This window comes from Protobothrops mucrosquamatus, unplaced genomic scaffold, assembly GCF_001527695.2.
Source record: "Protobothrops mucrosquamatus isolate PMUCROS unplaced genomic scaffold, P.Mucros_1.0 scaffold_213, whole genome shotgun sequence".
NCBI classification, from domain to species: domain Eukaryota; kingdom Metazoa; phylum Chordata; class Lepidosauria; order Squamata; family Viperidae; genus Protobothrops; species Protobothrops mucrosquamatus.
Window position 1 is genome coordinate 1,784,247 of NW_015386289.1, and position 19,068 is coordinate 1,803,314.

The 19,068-nt window shown below is 35.9% G+C and overlaps 1 protein-coding gene across 1 annotated transcript in view; it reads right to left on the reverse strand.

The window, feature by feature from the left end:
* CFAP61 (cilia and flagella associated protein 61) overlaps nt 1-19,068 on the reverse strand; it is a 140,449-nt gene that overhangs the window by 35,793 nt on the left and 85,588 nt on the right. Inside the window, exons 20-23 of the mRNA XM_029286400.1 lie at nt 17,813-17,911; nt 13,981-14,149; nt 9,401-9,575; nt 1,652-1,944 (exon numbers count right to left, since the gene is read on the reverse strand). Of these exons, the coding sequence (XP_029142233.1) occupies nt 1,652-1,944; nt 9,401-9,575; nt 13,981-14,149; nt 17,813-17,911 (736 nt within the window). The remainder of the gene's footprint in view (nt 1-1,651; nt 1,945-9,400; nt 9,576-13,980; nt 14,150-17,812; nt 17,912-19,068) is intronic.

Genomic DNA, 19,068 nt, shown 5'->3' on the forward strand with positions numbered 1-19,068 from the left:
AGTTACCTCCCAAAAGCAGAGAACAGGGAACCGAAAAACCCATTACCTGCGTAATTTGATCTTTGTAGGTTTAGACACATCCTGAATATATTTTCCAGGGCCTTAATGACTATTCTACCAAGCACCAGTTTGCAGTGTATCTCTTGACTGCTGGCTTCTTTACTGTTGATTCTAAATAGTAGACAGTTGATCATCTATCTACTACCAGTGAGATAGCTACCAGTTGAGCTATCTACCTCTTCAGTATCTTCATTGTTAATTCTAAGGCTGGTACATGTTGTCAAGTACATTTAATCATAATTCTCTCTTTTTTCATTTTGCTTCTTTACTCTCAGGACTACAGCTTGCAAATTATTTGCATTTTCATGTATCAAGGTCATTAGCATAATGCAAGTTATTGCTGTTTCTTTCTCCATTTTTAAAACCATTCTCATTTTCTTCCAGTCCAGCTTTCTTCCATATATATTTCACATATAGGTTGAGTGAATGAATGAATGAATCAATCAATCAATTGATCAACCAATGTCTATATTAAACAACTTTACCTTATTTATTTGCCAACCTGAAGCCAGTTTCTTTTGTCATGTTCTGTCTATGCTATGGCTTCCTGGTCTGGGTATAGGTTTCACATGAAGACAATGAGATGTTTTGGGATTCCCATTTTTCTAAGCACATTCCACATCTTGATGTGATGACTGAAGGCCTCTCTATAATTAATGAGCATGCATTCACCTATTTCTAGTATCTTTGGTTTTCTTAATTATCTAATGTGCATCAGTTCCTCAGCCTTTTCTAAAACCAGACTGCACATCCGGCATCTCCATTTCCCTATTAGACAAACCTAAGGATTATTTTGCTACCATGAAAAAAAAATTAAACCTGTTTTTGAAAGACTAACAATCTTATATGGACTTTCTGTAGAAAGAATAAAAGATTGAATTGATGATTTAGGGATTTGGGGAACAAAAAGGGTTAAAAGTAGAGGGGAAGGGAATTACAAAGTAAGAGAAAAAAAGAAAGGAGAAAGAGTAAGTAAGATGGCAACTACTTGATAGAAAAGAGGGTAGAAATCATATTTTCTTATTTTTCTTTTCTTCTCTTTTTATTTTTATTAATCTTTTCTCTATTTTATAGCTTTACTATAATTAAGAATATTTTTTTTAAAAAAAGAACATCTGACATCTCCCTTTTCAAATAGAGCTCAAATCTGCATTGGACAAGGATTAGTTTGCTAGTATATGAAGTTAGGAATATGTATGATAGCTGGCAAACTCTTTTAATTTTATTTGGTACTGAGATGTGAATTTCTTCCAATTTATTTGCTACATCTATTTTCCATTGTCTGAATTTGCTGGCATAATTTGGTTAGAACCAGTACTCATCCTGATTCTATTGCTTGCCATATTTTTATAGCTATTATATTACTTTATTCTGTAAGACAAAACTAGCTTATTCTGTAAGATCAAGCAAACCAATACAGTTATGGTTAAAACTTAAAACATAGCGTAATCAAAGACTAAAATACAATTCATATCCGAAGTTCAAGCTAGGTTTCAGACATAGCCAGACCCAGAAGCAGAATTCTAGCGTTCAAGCCTGTTCCAATTGTTCAGTTGATATATATTAAAATGCAGCAAAGGCACATACTTACAGAACATTGCAACTTAAATGCCTTTGTATTAGTAGTGAAAGATGCACATGTGATTGGATCTGGGTGATCGCCATCATTCCACTGAGCCAATAGACTATCATGGTGTTCAGTTACACCAGACCTGGACAGTGCTTTCTTGATAGCTCTTTCTATTGCGTTGTTATTGAGAGAAGTAATATTGGAGTTCGAGGGAGGGTGCACAAGGTGTATACAATAGCCACTAATTCCTAACGATAAAAGGGATTCTATAGTGGTGTATACATCAATTGTATTCCCATAGACAATAATATTCCCTGGAGAAAGCAAAAGAAAAAAAACAGAATAAACCTCATTAATATAATTAATATGATAAATCTGAAGTTATCTGTGACCTCCTTGTTGCTCTGATACTATGAAGTAAACAGAATTACCTAACAATAACAGTTAAAAATAATTTACTAAAAAATCTGCAGAATATATTCCAGAAATAGGAAACACTTTTCATCAAAGCAGGGAAACTTCATTTGTTTGAGATCCATTGGAAAAAGAGGAAAGGGAAAAAAGTACCATCTTTTATCGTATCACTTTAGCCAGCCACCCTCTATTTTTGTTTATAAGATTTCCAAATAAAAACAATAAAGTTTAAGTATGATGGGAAATTTGAAAAAAGAAAAGGAAAAACATTGCCATCAGAATTCTCTTTACAAGTAGAGAACTTATTTATCCCTCATCTATCTGTTCTCTGTCAAATGTAATGAAATCAATAAAATAGAGGCACCAGAACATAAGATATTAGTGGCCTTCTAGATCCATTTTCACTAATGTAACCCCAGAAATGTTGGGTTGCAATTCTCACCCTCTCTATCCAACATGGTGGGCATCTAAGTTATTGCATATGAAATCTAAAGAAACTGAAATTCTGTTAAATACTGTAAATACTGTACTGTAAAGTGAAGCTTTCTCTCAACACATAGTTGTTATATACTGTTATATATTATTTCCTTCCACAGTGGCCTATCTCATCCTTACAATCAGGAGAGGATGATCTACTGATGGGACTATGGCTTGTTGACATTCATTCAGTTGGAGTATGAAGACAAACAATCTCTGTATCGGTGCCCACATTGTAGAAAAAACTTTATTTGGAGTCAGTGAACTCCAAAAATAGAGTGTTGTTACCAAAATTTGAAAATTATTTATTTGCCTAGACCTTCTTTTGATGTTATCAGCCAACCTAGTAATTGAATGTTGATTTTTAAAAAGCTGTTTTTGCACTTTATATATAGTTTTAAATATATTATATTCTTCTAAACAATTTTGGTATTTGCAAATTAAAAGTAGTGCAAAAATTATGAAAATGAATAATGAATAACTCTAGTTAATGTTATGGCTTAAATCTAAGTAGACCTAAGATCTATTGACTTAGATTAGCATTTTTCCTCAAGAGCTCATGTTGACTGACAGTATTAGATATATTTCCTCAATCTGGAATACGATTTTGGAAGTAAATTTACAAAGCCTATCTAAACTAGCCATGCATTTTTGAGTTTTACCAAAGCTAAAGAATTGATTAAGTAGCAAATAATAGATATCAGTTTGCAGAAAGAATTTTAGGTGCTTCCCTTTTATTTAAAAGGGAAATCCTTTGTCCCATCCTGACTAAGTTTCTATATAGATGTGTTACTGCAAAATACTGTAGGTCGTTTCATGTTTTAACATGCTATGTTCAGTCTTACTGAAATAAGTTACCAATATATCCTCTTTACAGAGATGTTTTGTCTCTGGAACAGCTGAAATTGTGAATGATAAATTTCATACTGCTGATGTTATGATTAAATTTATCACCTGTATTTAACTGTGTATTTTATTTCTAAATATGTTTCTTTATAGATTAAAAAAGATTTATATATTTATTTTTCAAACCATGATGACATCAGCTTTAGTTACCAAATTCTGCTCCAAAGTTTTTATCATCACATGATTGATAGATAAGTGGTATTTTGTGAAACAAATGAGAAATAAAAGATGCGATTTGGTCACTCTAATTTTTATGTCATTTTATATTACTCTATTTAAGGACACTGCTTTATTTTTATATCTTTTGCAAAATAGTTTTATAATGTAATGATAAACTTAAGTTTAATTTTTTAGCACTTTAGTACTTCCTTTAATTCAGTTTTATTTTAATACAATTACATTTGATTTTTGGAATTTGTATTAGATAACTGTATACCTTCTACTGAGGAAAAGCAATAAAAATATTCTATTTAGTCCAAAATCATTTAGTCCTTTGAAACTTATGTTTGAAATTAAAACAAACTTTGAATCTTGTTGTGTGTTTCTAGCCTTGCCTTAATGGCTATAATATACTGATTTGCCTCGTAAGTAATCTGGGATGCCTTGTGTCTCCTCATGATCCTAGCTAGTATTACTTTTAACATTTAACCCCATTTTCAAGGACAGAGCTCACTTCTTAAATCTTGACTGAGTTGTTCCCATTGGTACCTTCACATTCTGTTTGGATTTTAGAATGCTATATCCTGTAAAAACTGCCATGTTAATCTTGGACCTCATGACTTGGCTGTGAGTCATTTTTACACATTCTTAGCAGATAAATCTGTTGTGTAAAGTGTAAGGTTCCCATATCTAATGGTTTCAGTGATTAAAAAAGGAAACCACACTTAGTTATATATTATTTATATCTTAGGCAAATTATGACAATTTGATTTTTAAAAATCTATCGGTCTCTCCCCACTACTGAACTAAAGTGGCAGCCACCAATACTTGAATCAACACAAAATGAGAGACTAGCATGAAATTTGCCCTGAAGCATTTCATAAAGACAGTGGAGGCCCCATAGTCTTTCATCAAGAAGCAGCTGAGAATTTGTGCTCCCTTTTTGTTGGCTAGTAATTGGGTAAATTTAATTTAAGTAACTACATTCAAAATTCAATCAATTTCTAAACAGATGGACAATACATTTACAAATTTGGAAACTGGCATACTTATGATCCATGGAAATGTTAAAACCCGGAAGTGCATGCTTTTTAGTTTGAAGACGATTTGGAAACTCTGAAGAGAATTATTGCCACTGAATTAAGATCTTAGAAGAAAAGGATCAATTTCATGTAATATATTACAAATCTTCAAACTGTACTAATTAAAATACATGGGCAACTCACCAGAAATAATTAGAAACAATCTACTTTTGATACTGAGCAGCAGAAATCTTTATTTAATTACATGGAAGAATGCATAGGGGAATCCTCCCCTATGTCAGGGGAATCCTCCCCTATGTTTTCCCCTATAAGCAATAAATTATAATACCAGGGACCAGATTTTACATCTTTTGAGACAAACTACCAAACTGAAATACCATGTATGTAAAGTTATGTTTTATCTAGATCTCCCTTTACAAACAATCTAATTTTTTTGTCTCTCTTGGACAAATCAAAAGATTTATAATACCTTTTGCTACCATGGATCTTTATAGGCCCCACATTTCTCTGTTGAATTACACTTATGGTATTAACTATTAAAAAGGAACAATTTGCAACAACCTAGATTTATACATTCTGAGAACATTACTTTGCAAGAAATACATATTCTATTAAATGACACCTCTTTTTGAGACCTAGAACTGGGAATGGACAAACTAATATTAATTGATATTCAAATAAAGCATATATAAGTATCTAAACGCAATTTAAAAACTGATGTGGTATCTCAACACTGCAACTTGAAAGATTCATTATTTTTGTGATAGCAAAGATAGCTACTGTCACCCTTGTTCTAATTTACTTTTATGGCCCATTAAGAATATTCCTGAAATAATTCAAAGCCTTTTTCTAAATTATATTCTGTAAACTATCAGTATATAATTTATTCACCTCAATTTAGGGCTTTTAGGAGTCACAGATATCAACATGATTATATTTGCATTTGTTCTGCCTTGGTAGATCAGCTTAGGGCAGTGATGGCAAACCTTTTAGAGACCGAGTGCCCAAACTGCAACCCAAAACCCACTTATGCATCGTCGAGTGCCGGGTGGGTGTGGCCCATTGGGTGGGTGTGGCCCATTGGGTGGGCGTGGCTGTGGTGGTAATGGCAGACTGGGTGGGACTAAAAAGTTCAATCAATTCCAACTTTGCAAGATTTTTTTTTCCCGCGAGAAGTTGAAATTGACTGATTGAACCTTTTTTTTTTGTACACAGCGGCGGAGGCCTAAAGCGAAAAGGTTTTATAAAACCCAGCTGAAGGCCTAGGACTGGGGCGATGGCACGCGTGCCCACAGAGAGGGCTCTGCGTGCCGCCTCTGGCACCCGTGCCATAGGTTCGCCACCACTGGCTTAGGGATTCTTCAACATGTTCCCCTGCAATCTCAGACCAGGCTTTAGTGACTATAAATGGGAAATTTAATAATTATAAATCAGCCAATTCTAGATGGTACAAATAGTCCATGTTTAACAATTGCCTTGGACAGCAACCATTCACAATTATGATAGTGATAAAAAAGTAACTTCTGATTTTTGTAGGTATAGACAAAGAATTGGAATATCCAAAGTTTTTAATGAGTTGAGGTGTTAAGAAATGTAAAACATATTTTTTATAATTTGAAATTTAAATTAATTCATCAAAAACATTATGTATTTATTGGACAGTCAAAGAATATTGTAAAATGGATTAAGATATAAGTTTACTATCTATTTTTGAAAATTTCCTTTATCCTAAAAATGAGATGAAGAAATATTTATATAGTCTAGATTTAATAATAAGCTTAACGGTTGAATTAATTTTATATGCCTGGTTATTATATCAAACTTTTTTCCCTTTGTTAATTAGTTTTCCTTTATCAAATTTTTAATGATTATAATATATTTAGGGACTTTCTTTTGTTCAATGAATCAATCAGTATCATTTTTCTTGTTGGCATTATAGGGGTTTTTTGCATGTCAACATAAATTTAAAAAATAATTAAATAAAAGCTGCATTCAATTTATTGTAATTTATAAGTTTGTACAACACAGCAACAAATTTTGGCTAAGATGAAACAGCAATTTTTGGTTCAGTGATATGTAAACACAGCCTTTCTTCATCACCTAAACTTAGGAGATTGTTAGGTGGATTATATGAATGCAGCAAATGTGCATTCTGTATATTAAAAAAACTAATATTACAAACTTATACTGATACTTAAAAACAAAATTTTATACTTGTGTGCACATGTACAGTACATGCACACAAGCGTACACACAAAGAAGGACGCACACATGGCACTGCTTACTATCAAGTCAGGAGCAAAAGTAAGGGCAGTTTCCCTGAATAATATGGCATGCAAAATGTTCTTTATGTTTCTTCCCCCACAGAATGCATTCTGTCTCTCAGGTCCCAAAGGGGTAGATCTAACAGAATAAGTAATTAGTAAATGGGACTGAATTGACCGGATTTGTCAATGCAGAAGCATTTTTTTCCTAATATCAATCAAATAAACTAAACTGAGAAACAAGACAGATTGAAAAGGCATCTTTCCCGTAATTGCAGATACGAGCAGGAGATTGTACACCGTATCATATACCCCATCACTTGCTCCTCAAAAGATAAGACTTGGTTCCCCAAATAAAAGACATATCAGTACAAGTAAATTTATTCATCACACTTGCAATAAACAAAGCAAGGTGTAAAAAGTATTCTGTTTAGTTTTACAAAAATCAACATACAACCACTTCATTATGAATGGGCATATGAAATGGTATTGTATATCCATAAAAATCCTGGTTCCTTATAGTATAGATCTTCTTTTTCTTTACTGTACACAGCAAGGATGAAAAAGGAGCAGAGGATTCTAGGACTGCCATCTGATCATTTCTCAAAAGTTTTGTCCAACAAAAAGAGTCAGTAAGGAGAAATTGAAAGCATCTATCATTGCAGAAACAGAAGTTTAAAAAAAGAGGTAATCTGGCAGAGAAACTCCACATTGAAGGAGTGAATTAATACACACTCAATGCTATTTCCAACATGGAAATAAGGGAGCTCAAAAGAAAAAGGGCTAATAATGAGCAGCTGTTAGCAGCCAGTTCTGGAGCCAGTTGCAAAAGAAACAATTACAGGTAGTCCTCGACTTATGACCACAATTGAACCAAAAAATTCTGTTGCTGAGATATTTGTTAAGTGAGTTTTGCCCCATTTGACGACCTTTCTTGCCACCTTTGTTGAGTGAATCACTGCAGTTGTTAAGTTAGTAACACTGTTGTTAAATGAATCTGGCTTTCCCATTGACTTTGCTTGTCAGACGGTTACAAAAGGTGATCACTGACCCCAGGATATTGCAACCGTTAATAAATATGAGTCAGTTGCCAAGCATCCGAATTTTATCATACAATCAGGGGGATGCTGCAATGTTTGTAAGTGTAAAAAATGGTCATAAGTCACCTTTTTCAATGCTGTTGTAACTTCAAATGGTCACTAAATGAAGTGTTGTAAGTCGAGGACTATCTAATTGCCTAATTCCAGCTCAGAACATACCACTCCCTCCTCCTTCAGCACCAACGGTCACTGAAAGAAAACTGAACTGTGCTTTTGACAAAAGTAACACATCTGAGGCAAATAGGTGCAATCAGTGGCACCTACGACTTCAGACAGCACAAGCTGAGTACAAGATTCAGGTTATGTTTTATGTCCAATACCTGGCGATACGTTTTGCGCCATGTAGCATAACAAATATGCTATACAAAAGAACAAGTAAGAAATTATTTGGGGAAATGAAGGCAATAAATGTAACTAAAATGAATCCATTCTTTGCATCCAAATCTTCTGCCATGCATATATTTTCTAATTCCCAGATTATCAGCAATTAGCAACAGAAATTCACTGATTCCCATAAGGCAGCTTATATGATAATTAGTTGCTTTACAGAAATTGATTAAAAGTAGAAAAGTAGAAATCTAAAGGAAGTTTAGTGGGATCTCATTCCATATCTATATACTGAAACATTAAGCAGAACCATTGCTTGCTTTGAATATTTCTGTAATGCCATTCCGTTTCTGGGTCGTGCAAATATAGGTAGATTTACACAGGACTTTTTTTTGTCATAGAACGCCCAGAACGGAGTTCCGGCACCTTTTTTGAATGGAACCTTGTAGGGTAGGCAAGGCAGGTAGGCATGTGTGAGTTCCGGCACCTTTTTTTTTTTTTTTTACAAAAAAAGCCCTGGATTTACAGGACCCAACCCAAATATAGAATCCGTCTTGGTAAATCAGGTACATGCAACTTAATGAAAGGCTGCATTAGTATCCATATAAACATAACACGCATGGCATTAGCCAACTGTAGTACCTTTTACATTATGCAGCTAGTTCTACATTAAATTCTCCAAAGCCAAATTTTCTTTTCTTTTCAGTTTTTTCAGTCTAAGAAAAACTTGTGTCTAGCTGCAAAAAACATTTACTAATGATATTACTATCTCATGTGTTAATTAACAATCCCAGATTTTGTGCTTGGGTTTTTCATCTCATTTAATCTAATTTCATAAAGTAATTACAGATAATTCTTACTTTGTCTTTGTTCCAGGTAAAAAATATAAATGTCTCCAAAATTGACAGTAAATTGTAAATTAATCTGTACAATAAATAAGAGCAGATGAAACAGTTTGCAAAGATTAATTAAGCTATAGCTATATGCTAGAAATAGCTATATGCTAGAAATAGAGATACAACTTGCCAAGAAATATATAAACCTCTGCTCTCTTCATGTAGTAGTTCATAAAGCCGTTACCTGTGGAATCAATCACTTTTTCTTTCAGCCACTTGATTGCTGCTAATGCATCTTCATCATCAGAAATAATAAAAAGATTGGAGGGCACTACTCCTGTGTACCTTTGTTTATAATTGGTTGATACCTCTCTACTGGTTAACAATTTTTTGATATCTGCACCACTAGGACATGGGACCTATATTTATAGACAAATAAATATTATTAATCATAAAACTCTATTTTTCCCCAGATACCACTTTTTATTAAAATATATTTGTTTCAGCAATTCACATTTTTATGATAAATGAGCTATAAAACTACTAAGCAAGCAGTAACTCAGCAGCCAATTCCATAGAAGAGAAAATGTACTACATTTGCCTGAGAAAATAAACATATTTTAATTAAACAGAAATATTGATGTTATAGAGACTTGACAAATGAATCTGGGTCGTGAGGTCTACAGGCAAAATACAGATTTTATTTTAACAGATGTTACTGTTGTGTTCAACCTCCTAAGCTCCAAATATTGAGACAAAATTGGGAAAGAACCATATCGAAGACATTTAAATTATACAAACTAGTCTTACACTTATTTTCAATGATACTCTAAACTTGTCTCATCACAAGAATGAAAACTAATGATTAAATCTGCCAAAAGGACCACCAGCTTGTCTGAATAAATTTTTCATTTTAATCTATTAATTATAACTGAATCCTATTGGAAAAGGAAAAAAATCAGAATGGTTAGAAAGCTGTTTCCCCCCCTATGCATTATGTTTACAGTATTACAAAATTTGAAAGGATATTGGAGGCTAGCCCTTCTTCACCCAGGATCTACGACAGGGGTGTCAAACTCAATTTCATTGAGGGCCGCATCAGCATTGCGGTTGCCCTCAGGGGGCTGGGTGGGTGTGGCCAGGGTGGGTGCGGCCTACTGGGTGAGTGTGGATGGAGTGGGTGTGGCCTACTGGGTGGGTGTGGTCAGCTCTACATCGTTCACGTCAAGGGTGCCTGTGGGGGCCTGGGCAGGAGTGGGATAGATCTGAGGGTCTCTGGCAGAAGGGGGTGGGACCAGGGCAAGTGCCGAGGCATGGTCCACTGGAGGAGCCTCACTGTTCCTTTCAGGTGGGTGGGGGCTTATGGAGCTAAGACTGAATACGTTTCAGCATAGATGGCCACCACAAAATTCTACATTGGCTCCCGGCTGGCCTGGGCCAGGGCCAAGGCAGAGGGGGTCGTTCCCTCACTGTTTCCAGGATAGCTTCGCAGGCCACATGAAACCACTTCGCGGGCCGCATCTGGCCCACGGGCCTTGTGTTTGACATGTCTGATCTACGATAAGAAATATGGAGAACAATTGAACTTTTTGTGTCAAATTGAGTTTCCTTTACATACCACTTTCTTTTTCAAAAAAATTAAGTTATTTCCTTCATTCAGAAGCATTACAAAAAAATATTCTTCTATTTATCATAATTTCTTCTTTACTCCCTTCCTTTCCCAGACTTCTCTGTTTTCTTCTCCATTTTCTGCTATTTTTTTTCTTTTTTCCTTGTTTTGCCTTACTTCTTATTCTTATGAAAGAAAATATGTATAAAAAGTATAATTTGTGAATAATCTTGCCTTTGCAGCAACCACTTTGGTAATTGCATCAAAGCACTTTAAAAATGCAACTTATGCAAAGAAAATTTGAGGAGCCCTTTATTAAACTATTGTAAATGGATATTGTCAAGCCCCTGCTGAAGTATTTCCAGAGAAACAGTGTCCACCACCTGCTGAGATGAAGCAAAATAAAAACAAAACAAACAAAACAATTGGCTAAAACTAACATTTTCCACCCAGTTCTTCGGAACAACTTCTGCTTGAAGACATTTCATGAAAAATTGCAAGGGTTGAATAAAAAGTAATGCATTCAGTGTTCTTAGTTGGCAGTACTGATGCACTAGAATAGGGGTGTCAAACTGGCGACCTGTGGATTGGATGCATCACACGCAGGCTATGCCCACCCCGACTCCACAAAGGCAAAAAACATCACAATATGTCACAATACATCATGTGACGCGATCAAGTTTGACACCTGTGCACTAGAAGCTTTGTCATGTGCTTTAGCATTTGTTATTCTCTTTAAATTGACAAGAGACTGTAATGAGAAACGGTTGTGTTCCTATTTTTCCTGACATGTAACTCTACAGTTACTCTGAGTCAGTGCACTTTAAGATGAATTAATTAAAGATAGTTGATGAATAACTCAAAGCGAAATTGCTTTCAAGACTGGCATTTCATAAGAAGAAAATTCAGCTGCAATATGACAATTTTAGGCCACACAAGAGACCTTTGGAACTCACCAACATTCCTTATTTGCTATACACATGGCACATTTCCCCAAAACTAATGGAATATTTTTGTGAGCATCTGTTTGACTAAAATGAAAAGATAAAAAGGTCTGTCAGGATCTGGTAAGAAAAGTGGCTTTAAGAAGCTTGTCCATTGTTGGCAGAAATGGGTAACAAATGAAGGTGATTATGTGGAGGAGTGAATGCAGGCAATAAAAGGATAACTTTTCTGTTTCACTTATTAAAACATTTCTATTTAAACTAATGTTATAGAGCAGGGGTGTCAAACTCAATTTCATTGAGGGCCGCATCAGCATTGTGGTTGCCTTCAGGGGGCCAGGTGGGTGTGGCCTACGGGGTGGGCGTGGATGGAGTGGGTGTGGCCTACTGGGTGGGTGTGACCAGCTCTACATCATTCGCGTCAAGGGTGCCTGTGGGGGCCTGGGCAGGAGTGGGATAGATCTGAGGGTCTCTGGCAGAAGGGGGTGGGACCAGGGCAAGTGCCAAGGCATGGTCCACTGGAGGAGCCTCACTGTTCCTTTCAGGCCATCCGGGGGGGGGGCTGAATACGTTTCAGCATAGATGGCCACCACAAAATTGTACATTGGCTCCCGGCTGGCCTGGGCCAGGACTAAGGCAGAGGGGGCCGTTCCCTCCCTGTTTCCAGGATGGCTTCGCGAGCCACATGAAACCACTTCACGGGCCACATCTGGCCCCCGGGCCTTGTGTTTGACATGTCTGTTATAGAGGCATAACCAGCTTTTTCAAGTACAAGAATTGGAAAACTACCTCCCTGGTTTCTTTTTAAAAAATGTTCACATTTGTCATTCTTTTTTCCCTAAGTTCCCTGTCATATCAGCCCATAAAACAAGGAATGCTTGCTAAATTCTGGTATCTGTAAAAGGCAGACAGTGGATTGTGTGAATTCACAAATGGCTATTCAAAGAACCACCATCACAAGAAACAATTTGCTCTTCTTTGTCATCTCTCTGCACCACGTATAGGGGTGATAAGAACATCTATTTACAACCCTAGGACAGTGTTTGGAGGAGAACAGAAGGCAATGTTGCTGGACTAAAAGAAAGCAAGTAATCTTGATAACGTGGAAGGCTGGGATCACATTACCATTCTGCAACAAGCAGAGAAAAAGATTCTTCAAGAAAAATATATACATGAGGCAGTGGCCCTACCTCAGGGATGAAGAAATCTATCCCTATGAGAACCGTATTGTTTTCAACTCTAAAAGCCATTTGAGCTATGGTCATCGATGTAGCATAGTAAGAAGACTAAAGTGTTCAGTTCCTCAGCACTTCAGCCAAACCTCTTGTTCAACCTCCATTTATAATCTCACAAAGAGTCAGCCAGGGAATCTGGCATACGGGTGAGAAGAGAAATTGACATCCAGTGTATTCACTTGAGAACAATGCCCTATCATTAACAATTCTAGGGCCCATAAGATAAAATAATCTGATATTGAAATATGACAATTATGACATAATTTATGACATAAAAATTAACATCAAACATTTTATGACATAATACAAAATGTCATAAAACATTTTCTGTGGTCAACCCCTGATGTTTGACTGTGCTATACAATTTCCAAGCAGATACAAGCAGATACATCTCTGAATCTCCTTGAATTTGAAAATGAAAGGAATACATTAGAAAATCTGCCTTTGTTGAAGACATGAAGGAATCTGGTAAGGAAATATCTATCTCTGAAACAATGATCCAGGGATCACTAGTTGTCTACTAAGAATAAATAGTTTGTTGAGGAGCCTTGGAATTCCATCGCTGCAAGATTTGTCAAATCAAATAAATCAAATTAGATCCAAGACAAATTCTTATGCTTCTTATGCTGCAACAGTACTGAACTTAGTAGTATAGGCTCTCATTTGTTGATAGATTATCTAAATCTGAGACTCGTTCTGAGATTTTTGTAAGATTTCTAATAAGCTACAAACTACAACTACTTACAGTATATTGAATTCAGTCATGATAATTTTTACTAACAGTCATTGTTTTTTATTCTTATAGACTATTTCTTAAACTATTTGTTCAATTAAGCATGGAATCACAGTCTTGAACATGGTATATTACTAAAAAGAGGATTAAAAAATAAGTTTTAAAAATATTTTGGATGTGAAAAAACAAATTATGTTTCAAACATATTATAATATACGCAGTATAAATTAATTAATCTGAGTTCAATGGAAATTTCTCCCATTTAACTAGGTATAGGAGTGCTGACTTAATATTTGGACTTACCTGATACTGTTGGCCAGTGCAGAGAATGAGATGATCATATAGCACTTTTTTTCCCTTGGAAATTATTACATGTTTTGCAGATCTGTTTATAGCAATCATTTTTCCAGCCACAACATTAATCCATGAACCAAGTGACATCAGTGCATAATCATCCTCATTAAAACAATAACTGTGAAGAAACAAGTTCATCTTAGTAATTGTATATAATTATTAATTATATTCTGCTCAATTGATTAACATCCCATAATAGATCAAGTCCTCTTGTTCCCTTTCAGAAAGTTTACTGAAGTCCATAGTAAGGAACGGTATTTATACTAACAACAAGCTGACATTTCATTTTTTACTCTCAGCTGAGATACTATTCTTTTTTTATTTCAGCTGGGATTTTGTTTTCATTTTCAAATTTTATTCATCTATCATTTTTAATATATCTGTGGATTGCAAACTATATCAAGAGGGCAACATCAACATTAATTCACAGAAGGGACTAAAAGGAGAACTCAGAACTCCCAGAATTCCTGACAGTGTAAACTATTAACCAGTGAAACGGCTTCCAAAAGAGTATAGGTCCCTTCAACTCTGTTACTCTACTATTCTAGAAGACTAACATCTAAGAATAGAAATTTCAGTTTAATTTTCTTTTTAAAACATCTTCTGAATTTTGGCAATTATGAAAATAAACTTCTAGAATTTTTAAAATTTTGGGAAAAAAAATCCTTTAAAGAGGTAGCTTGATGTTCCAACTGAGAGATGGCACAACTGAGAGGTGACCCAACTGTGAAGCAGCCCAGTGTCCCAGCTGAGAGCCCAGCAGCCCAGCTGAAGATGGACAGGTGGCCCAGTGACTCAGTGAGATGCAAAGGGAGGCCACCTCTCTGTCTCTCATTTTCACTTTGTGGGGTACCACAAAGTTCTCTCTTTAGGCCCAGTACTCTTCAATATCTTCATAAATGACTTAGATGAGGGAATAGAAGGGATACTCATCAAATTTGCAGATGACCCTAAGCTGGCAGGAATAGCCAACACCCCAGAAGACAAGCTCAGGATCCAAAAAGATCTTGACAGACTTGAACAATGGGTCCAGTCCAACAAAATGAAATTTAATGTGGAGAAAAAAGGTTTTACACGTAGGCAGGAAAAACCAAAGGTACGAGTACAGATTAGGCAAAACCTGGTTAAAAACAGTAACTGTGAGAGGGACCTTCGAATTTTACTGGATGATCACTTAAAAATGAGTCAGCAATGTGTGGCAGTAGCCAAAAAAGCGAATACAATCCTTGGTTGTATAAAGAGAGGCGGAGAATCAAAATCACGTGAAGTATTAGTACAGCTTTATAAAGCCTTAATAAGGCGACACCTGGAATACTGCATCCAGTTTTGGTCACATTACAAAAAAGATGTTGAGACTTGGAAAAAAAGTGCAAAGAAGAGCAACTATTACAGGCTTGGAGACAAAAACATATGAAGAACGGTTGCAGGATTTGGGTTTGGTTAGTCTAGAGAAAAGAAGGTCTGGGGGGATATGATAGTATTCCAGTATTTGAGAGGTTGCCAAAAAGAAGAATAGAACAGAACAGAACAGAACAGGAAGCTGGAAGGGTCCTTGGAGGTCTTCTAGTCTAGCCCCCTGCTTGAGCAGGAGAACCTATGTCATTTCAGACAAGTGACTGTCTAATCTCTTCTTAAAAATCTAAATAAAAGCAATTTATTTTCCATCAGATTGAATGAGAATCGTCTGGAGAAAAAGTGATATAAATATTTGACATAGTAGTTCTTAAACTAGCTTGGAATACTGGAGGTAAACATCTTGTCATATACATGTTTGTTTGTTTTTTTAAAAAAGGGTTAAAGGACAAGAAATAGCTTTCTTTTTAAACATGTATTTTATTATATAAAGGTTCTATGTAAATATAGTCATCTTACACTGATTTACAATAAAGGCTTCACTTCTTTACTATCTCCTTGCTCCGTGAATGAGGGACCTGACTAGTTGAGCCTTCCAGATCTTTTCCTTAGGTCTACAGAAGAACATTCCTTCATCATTCATTTTCAACATTCATCATGTCACTTTCTGTTTTCCTAAAGATAAATGGGTTTTCCTTCAAAATCCACAATATTACCAATCTTGTGTTTCACTGAAAATCTAACCTGCACACCCTCAGCTGGGAGGTGTTGGGAGACAGTTTTCGCGGGAGGGACTTCTCACCAAGCCCCATTTCCCTATGCCGATCATCAACTCCAGCATTGTATTTCAGTCTGAAATAAGGGTATTGCAGCCAACTATTCTAATCTTCTTCAATATTGGATTAACATCTTGTTCATGGAACTATCAACAATCTGGTAGAAGGATACATCCAAATATTTGAGCAATGTAAAGAAATTGAAATATTTGAATGCATCGTCCCAGTGGGACACTGGAAGCTCCCTCAACAGGAGAACCTATACCATTTCAGACAAGTGACTGTCTAGTCTGTTCTTAAAGACCTCCAGTGATGGAGTGCCCACGATTTCTGGGGGCAAGCTGTTCCACTGGTTAATTGTCCCCACTGTTAGGAAGTTTCTCCTTAATTCCAGGTTGCTTCTCTGTTTGGTCAGTTTCCAAAGAGGAGGAGGAGGTCAACTTATTTTCCAAAGCATCAGAGGGCAGGACAAGAAACAATGGATGGAAATTAATGAAGGAGAGAAGCAACCTGGAATTAAGGAGAAACTTCCTAACAGTGAGAACAATTAACCACTGAAACAGCTTGCTGTCAGAAGTTGTGGGTACTTCATCACTGGAGGTTTTTAAGAAGAGACTGGACAGTCATTTGTCTGAAATGGTATAGGGTCTCCTGCTTGAACAGGGGGTTGGACTAGAAGACCTTGAAGGTTCCTTCCAGCTCTATTCTGATTCAGGTATTGTATTACCCCACAGGAAAACACATGAATTGGAATGAAGCAGTAGGAGGTTTCTACATTTGCTGGTAAGAAAATAATGGAATAGCAAGAGACACAGATTACTGCAGACACAGCTATTACAAACCTGTAATGCATAAACCAGGGTTATGCAACTTTAACAACTTTTAAGACTTGTGGACTTCAATTCCCAGAATATCCCAGCCAGCCATGCTGGCTGGTTTTAAGGTTGCCGAGGTTGGACACCCCTAGCATAAACAAAGCCTAGCTTAAATTCCACCCAGTTTTCTTCACCCATTTCTAGAATAGCTTCCTCTTATCCCATCTCTATTCTGTTTTTTTTCCTTTTTTGCTACTTTTGCTAAAAAGAAGAGGAAAGGATTACTGAAGGCATCGCTATAGTTTTTTTAAAGCAAAACAAGGATAGTGATTTAGCAAAGGGCAAAACCTGAAATCCATGACAAGGGGAGTGCAAATGTTAGAACTAAATTTAATTAACTCATTACTATATAAATGTACTGTATAGCAGGGCTTTTCAACCAGTGGTACGGGTACCACCTGTGGTACATTGGCACCTGGCAGGTGGTACGCGACCATCCTAGAAAAGTGGTAGCGGGAGAGGGGAATGAGAGCGCCGCCAGGCTATGCCTTGGGGGGCACTTTTTTCAGTGCCATTGTAACTTCGAACAGTCACTAAGCAAACTGTTGTAAGTCGAGGACTACCTGTACTTTATCACTTTTTTCCTTTTTTGGGGGGGGGTCATCAAGTTTTTGACACCTTGCTAGGTGGTACTCGGATATTGCCATATCCTAAAAGTGGTACAATGGGTGAAAAGGTTGAAAAGCCCTGCTGTATAGCATCAGAAGTATATTTTACCATTATAAAATAATGTTTATGTTTGTCTTTTTGGCAGTATTGAAAATGCTCCAAACAAACCTGTTGATTAAAAATCGCTTATGCAGATTATCTGATTCACCTTTCCCTGGAAGGCCATGAGTTGAAATCAATGTAAGGTTGTTGAATTTCAGGTGTGGGCTACAAAAAAAAAGAATACCGATTTTTTTGTAAATTTACTTCAGTTATTTTTAATTCATATTATTGATGAGCAATTGAAATGTCAACTAAATTGTGTTTTTTGGTGCTCAGAATTCATATATCTTATGCAAATATGCACCAGTGTTTATATCAACTTTCACAAACTATGTTGATACCATTAATAGTAACACTAGTAATAGCTGCTGCCACACATAGTCCTCGACTTACAACTATTTGCTTAATGATGGTTTGAATTAATGATGGCCTCTGAAAAAATCAGTTACAACCTAAATTTGAACTTACAACTTTTGCCCTGCCCCCATAATCATATGATCACAATTCAGGCACTTGGCTGTGATCACGTAATTGATTTGCAACTTTTTTTTGCCAGTTTCCCCCAAAAGTGTATTAGTTAATCTGGATTTGCACTTACAATCACATGACTTAACTTACAACCATAGTGACTCGACTTATGACCATTGTAAAATGATTGTAAAAGCGAGTGTGGTCATGTGATAACTTGACTTATGTGACTGCAAAGATGGAAATTCCAGTCCCAACTGAGATCATAAATTGAGGATTACCTGTATTATCATGATTGCCTTTATCATCATCACCTATACACCTATAGACCTAAGTGCTAATGAAAATGCTCAAGTTTGGGGTGAAAGGAAATAATATTGGATGAAATAAAGGGACTTCTATTTTGAAAATATCTGTTTCATCTTCCTTAACAGAAGATCTGTTATTAACAAATCTTCATCAGTTCCCAGTTTCTTTCCTGTGTAGCTCAAAACTATGGCCTGCAATGTTGTATTATGTGAATAGGCTTTGGGTTGTAAATTCCCCACTTTTCTGTTCTCCAGCATCATCAAGAATAGATCAAAAGTTTGTTTTGATCAAACAAATGGAATCAAGTTGTGCTCTATAATTCAGTAATGTTTGCCACCCATAATTTAAACAAGAGGAAGCAGAAGTTAAATCAGAATCTGTTGCTAGGTAACTAGATGATTTACAAAATATACAACAAACAGACATTCCTAGCAGCGTTTAATAGCATCGGTTATGGTTATTCCCTATTGCCACATGTGTATATATGCATGTTTTTCTTTTTCTTTTTTTTTTCTTTTTTTTAATAAAATTTTTATTGTTTTCAA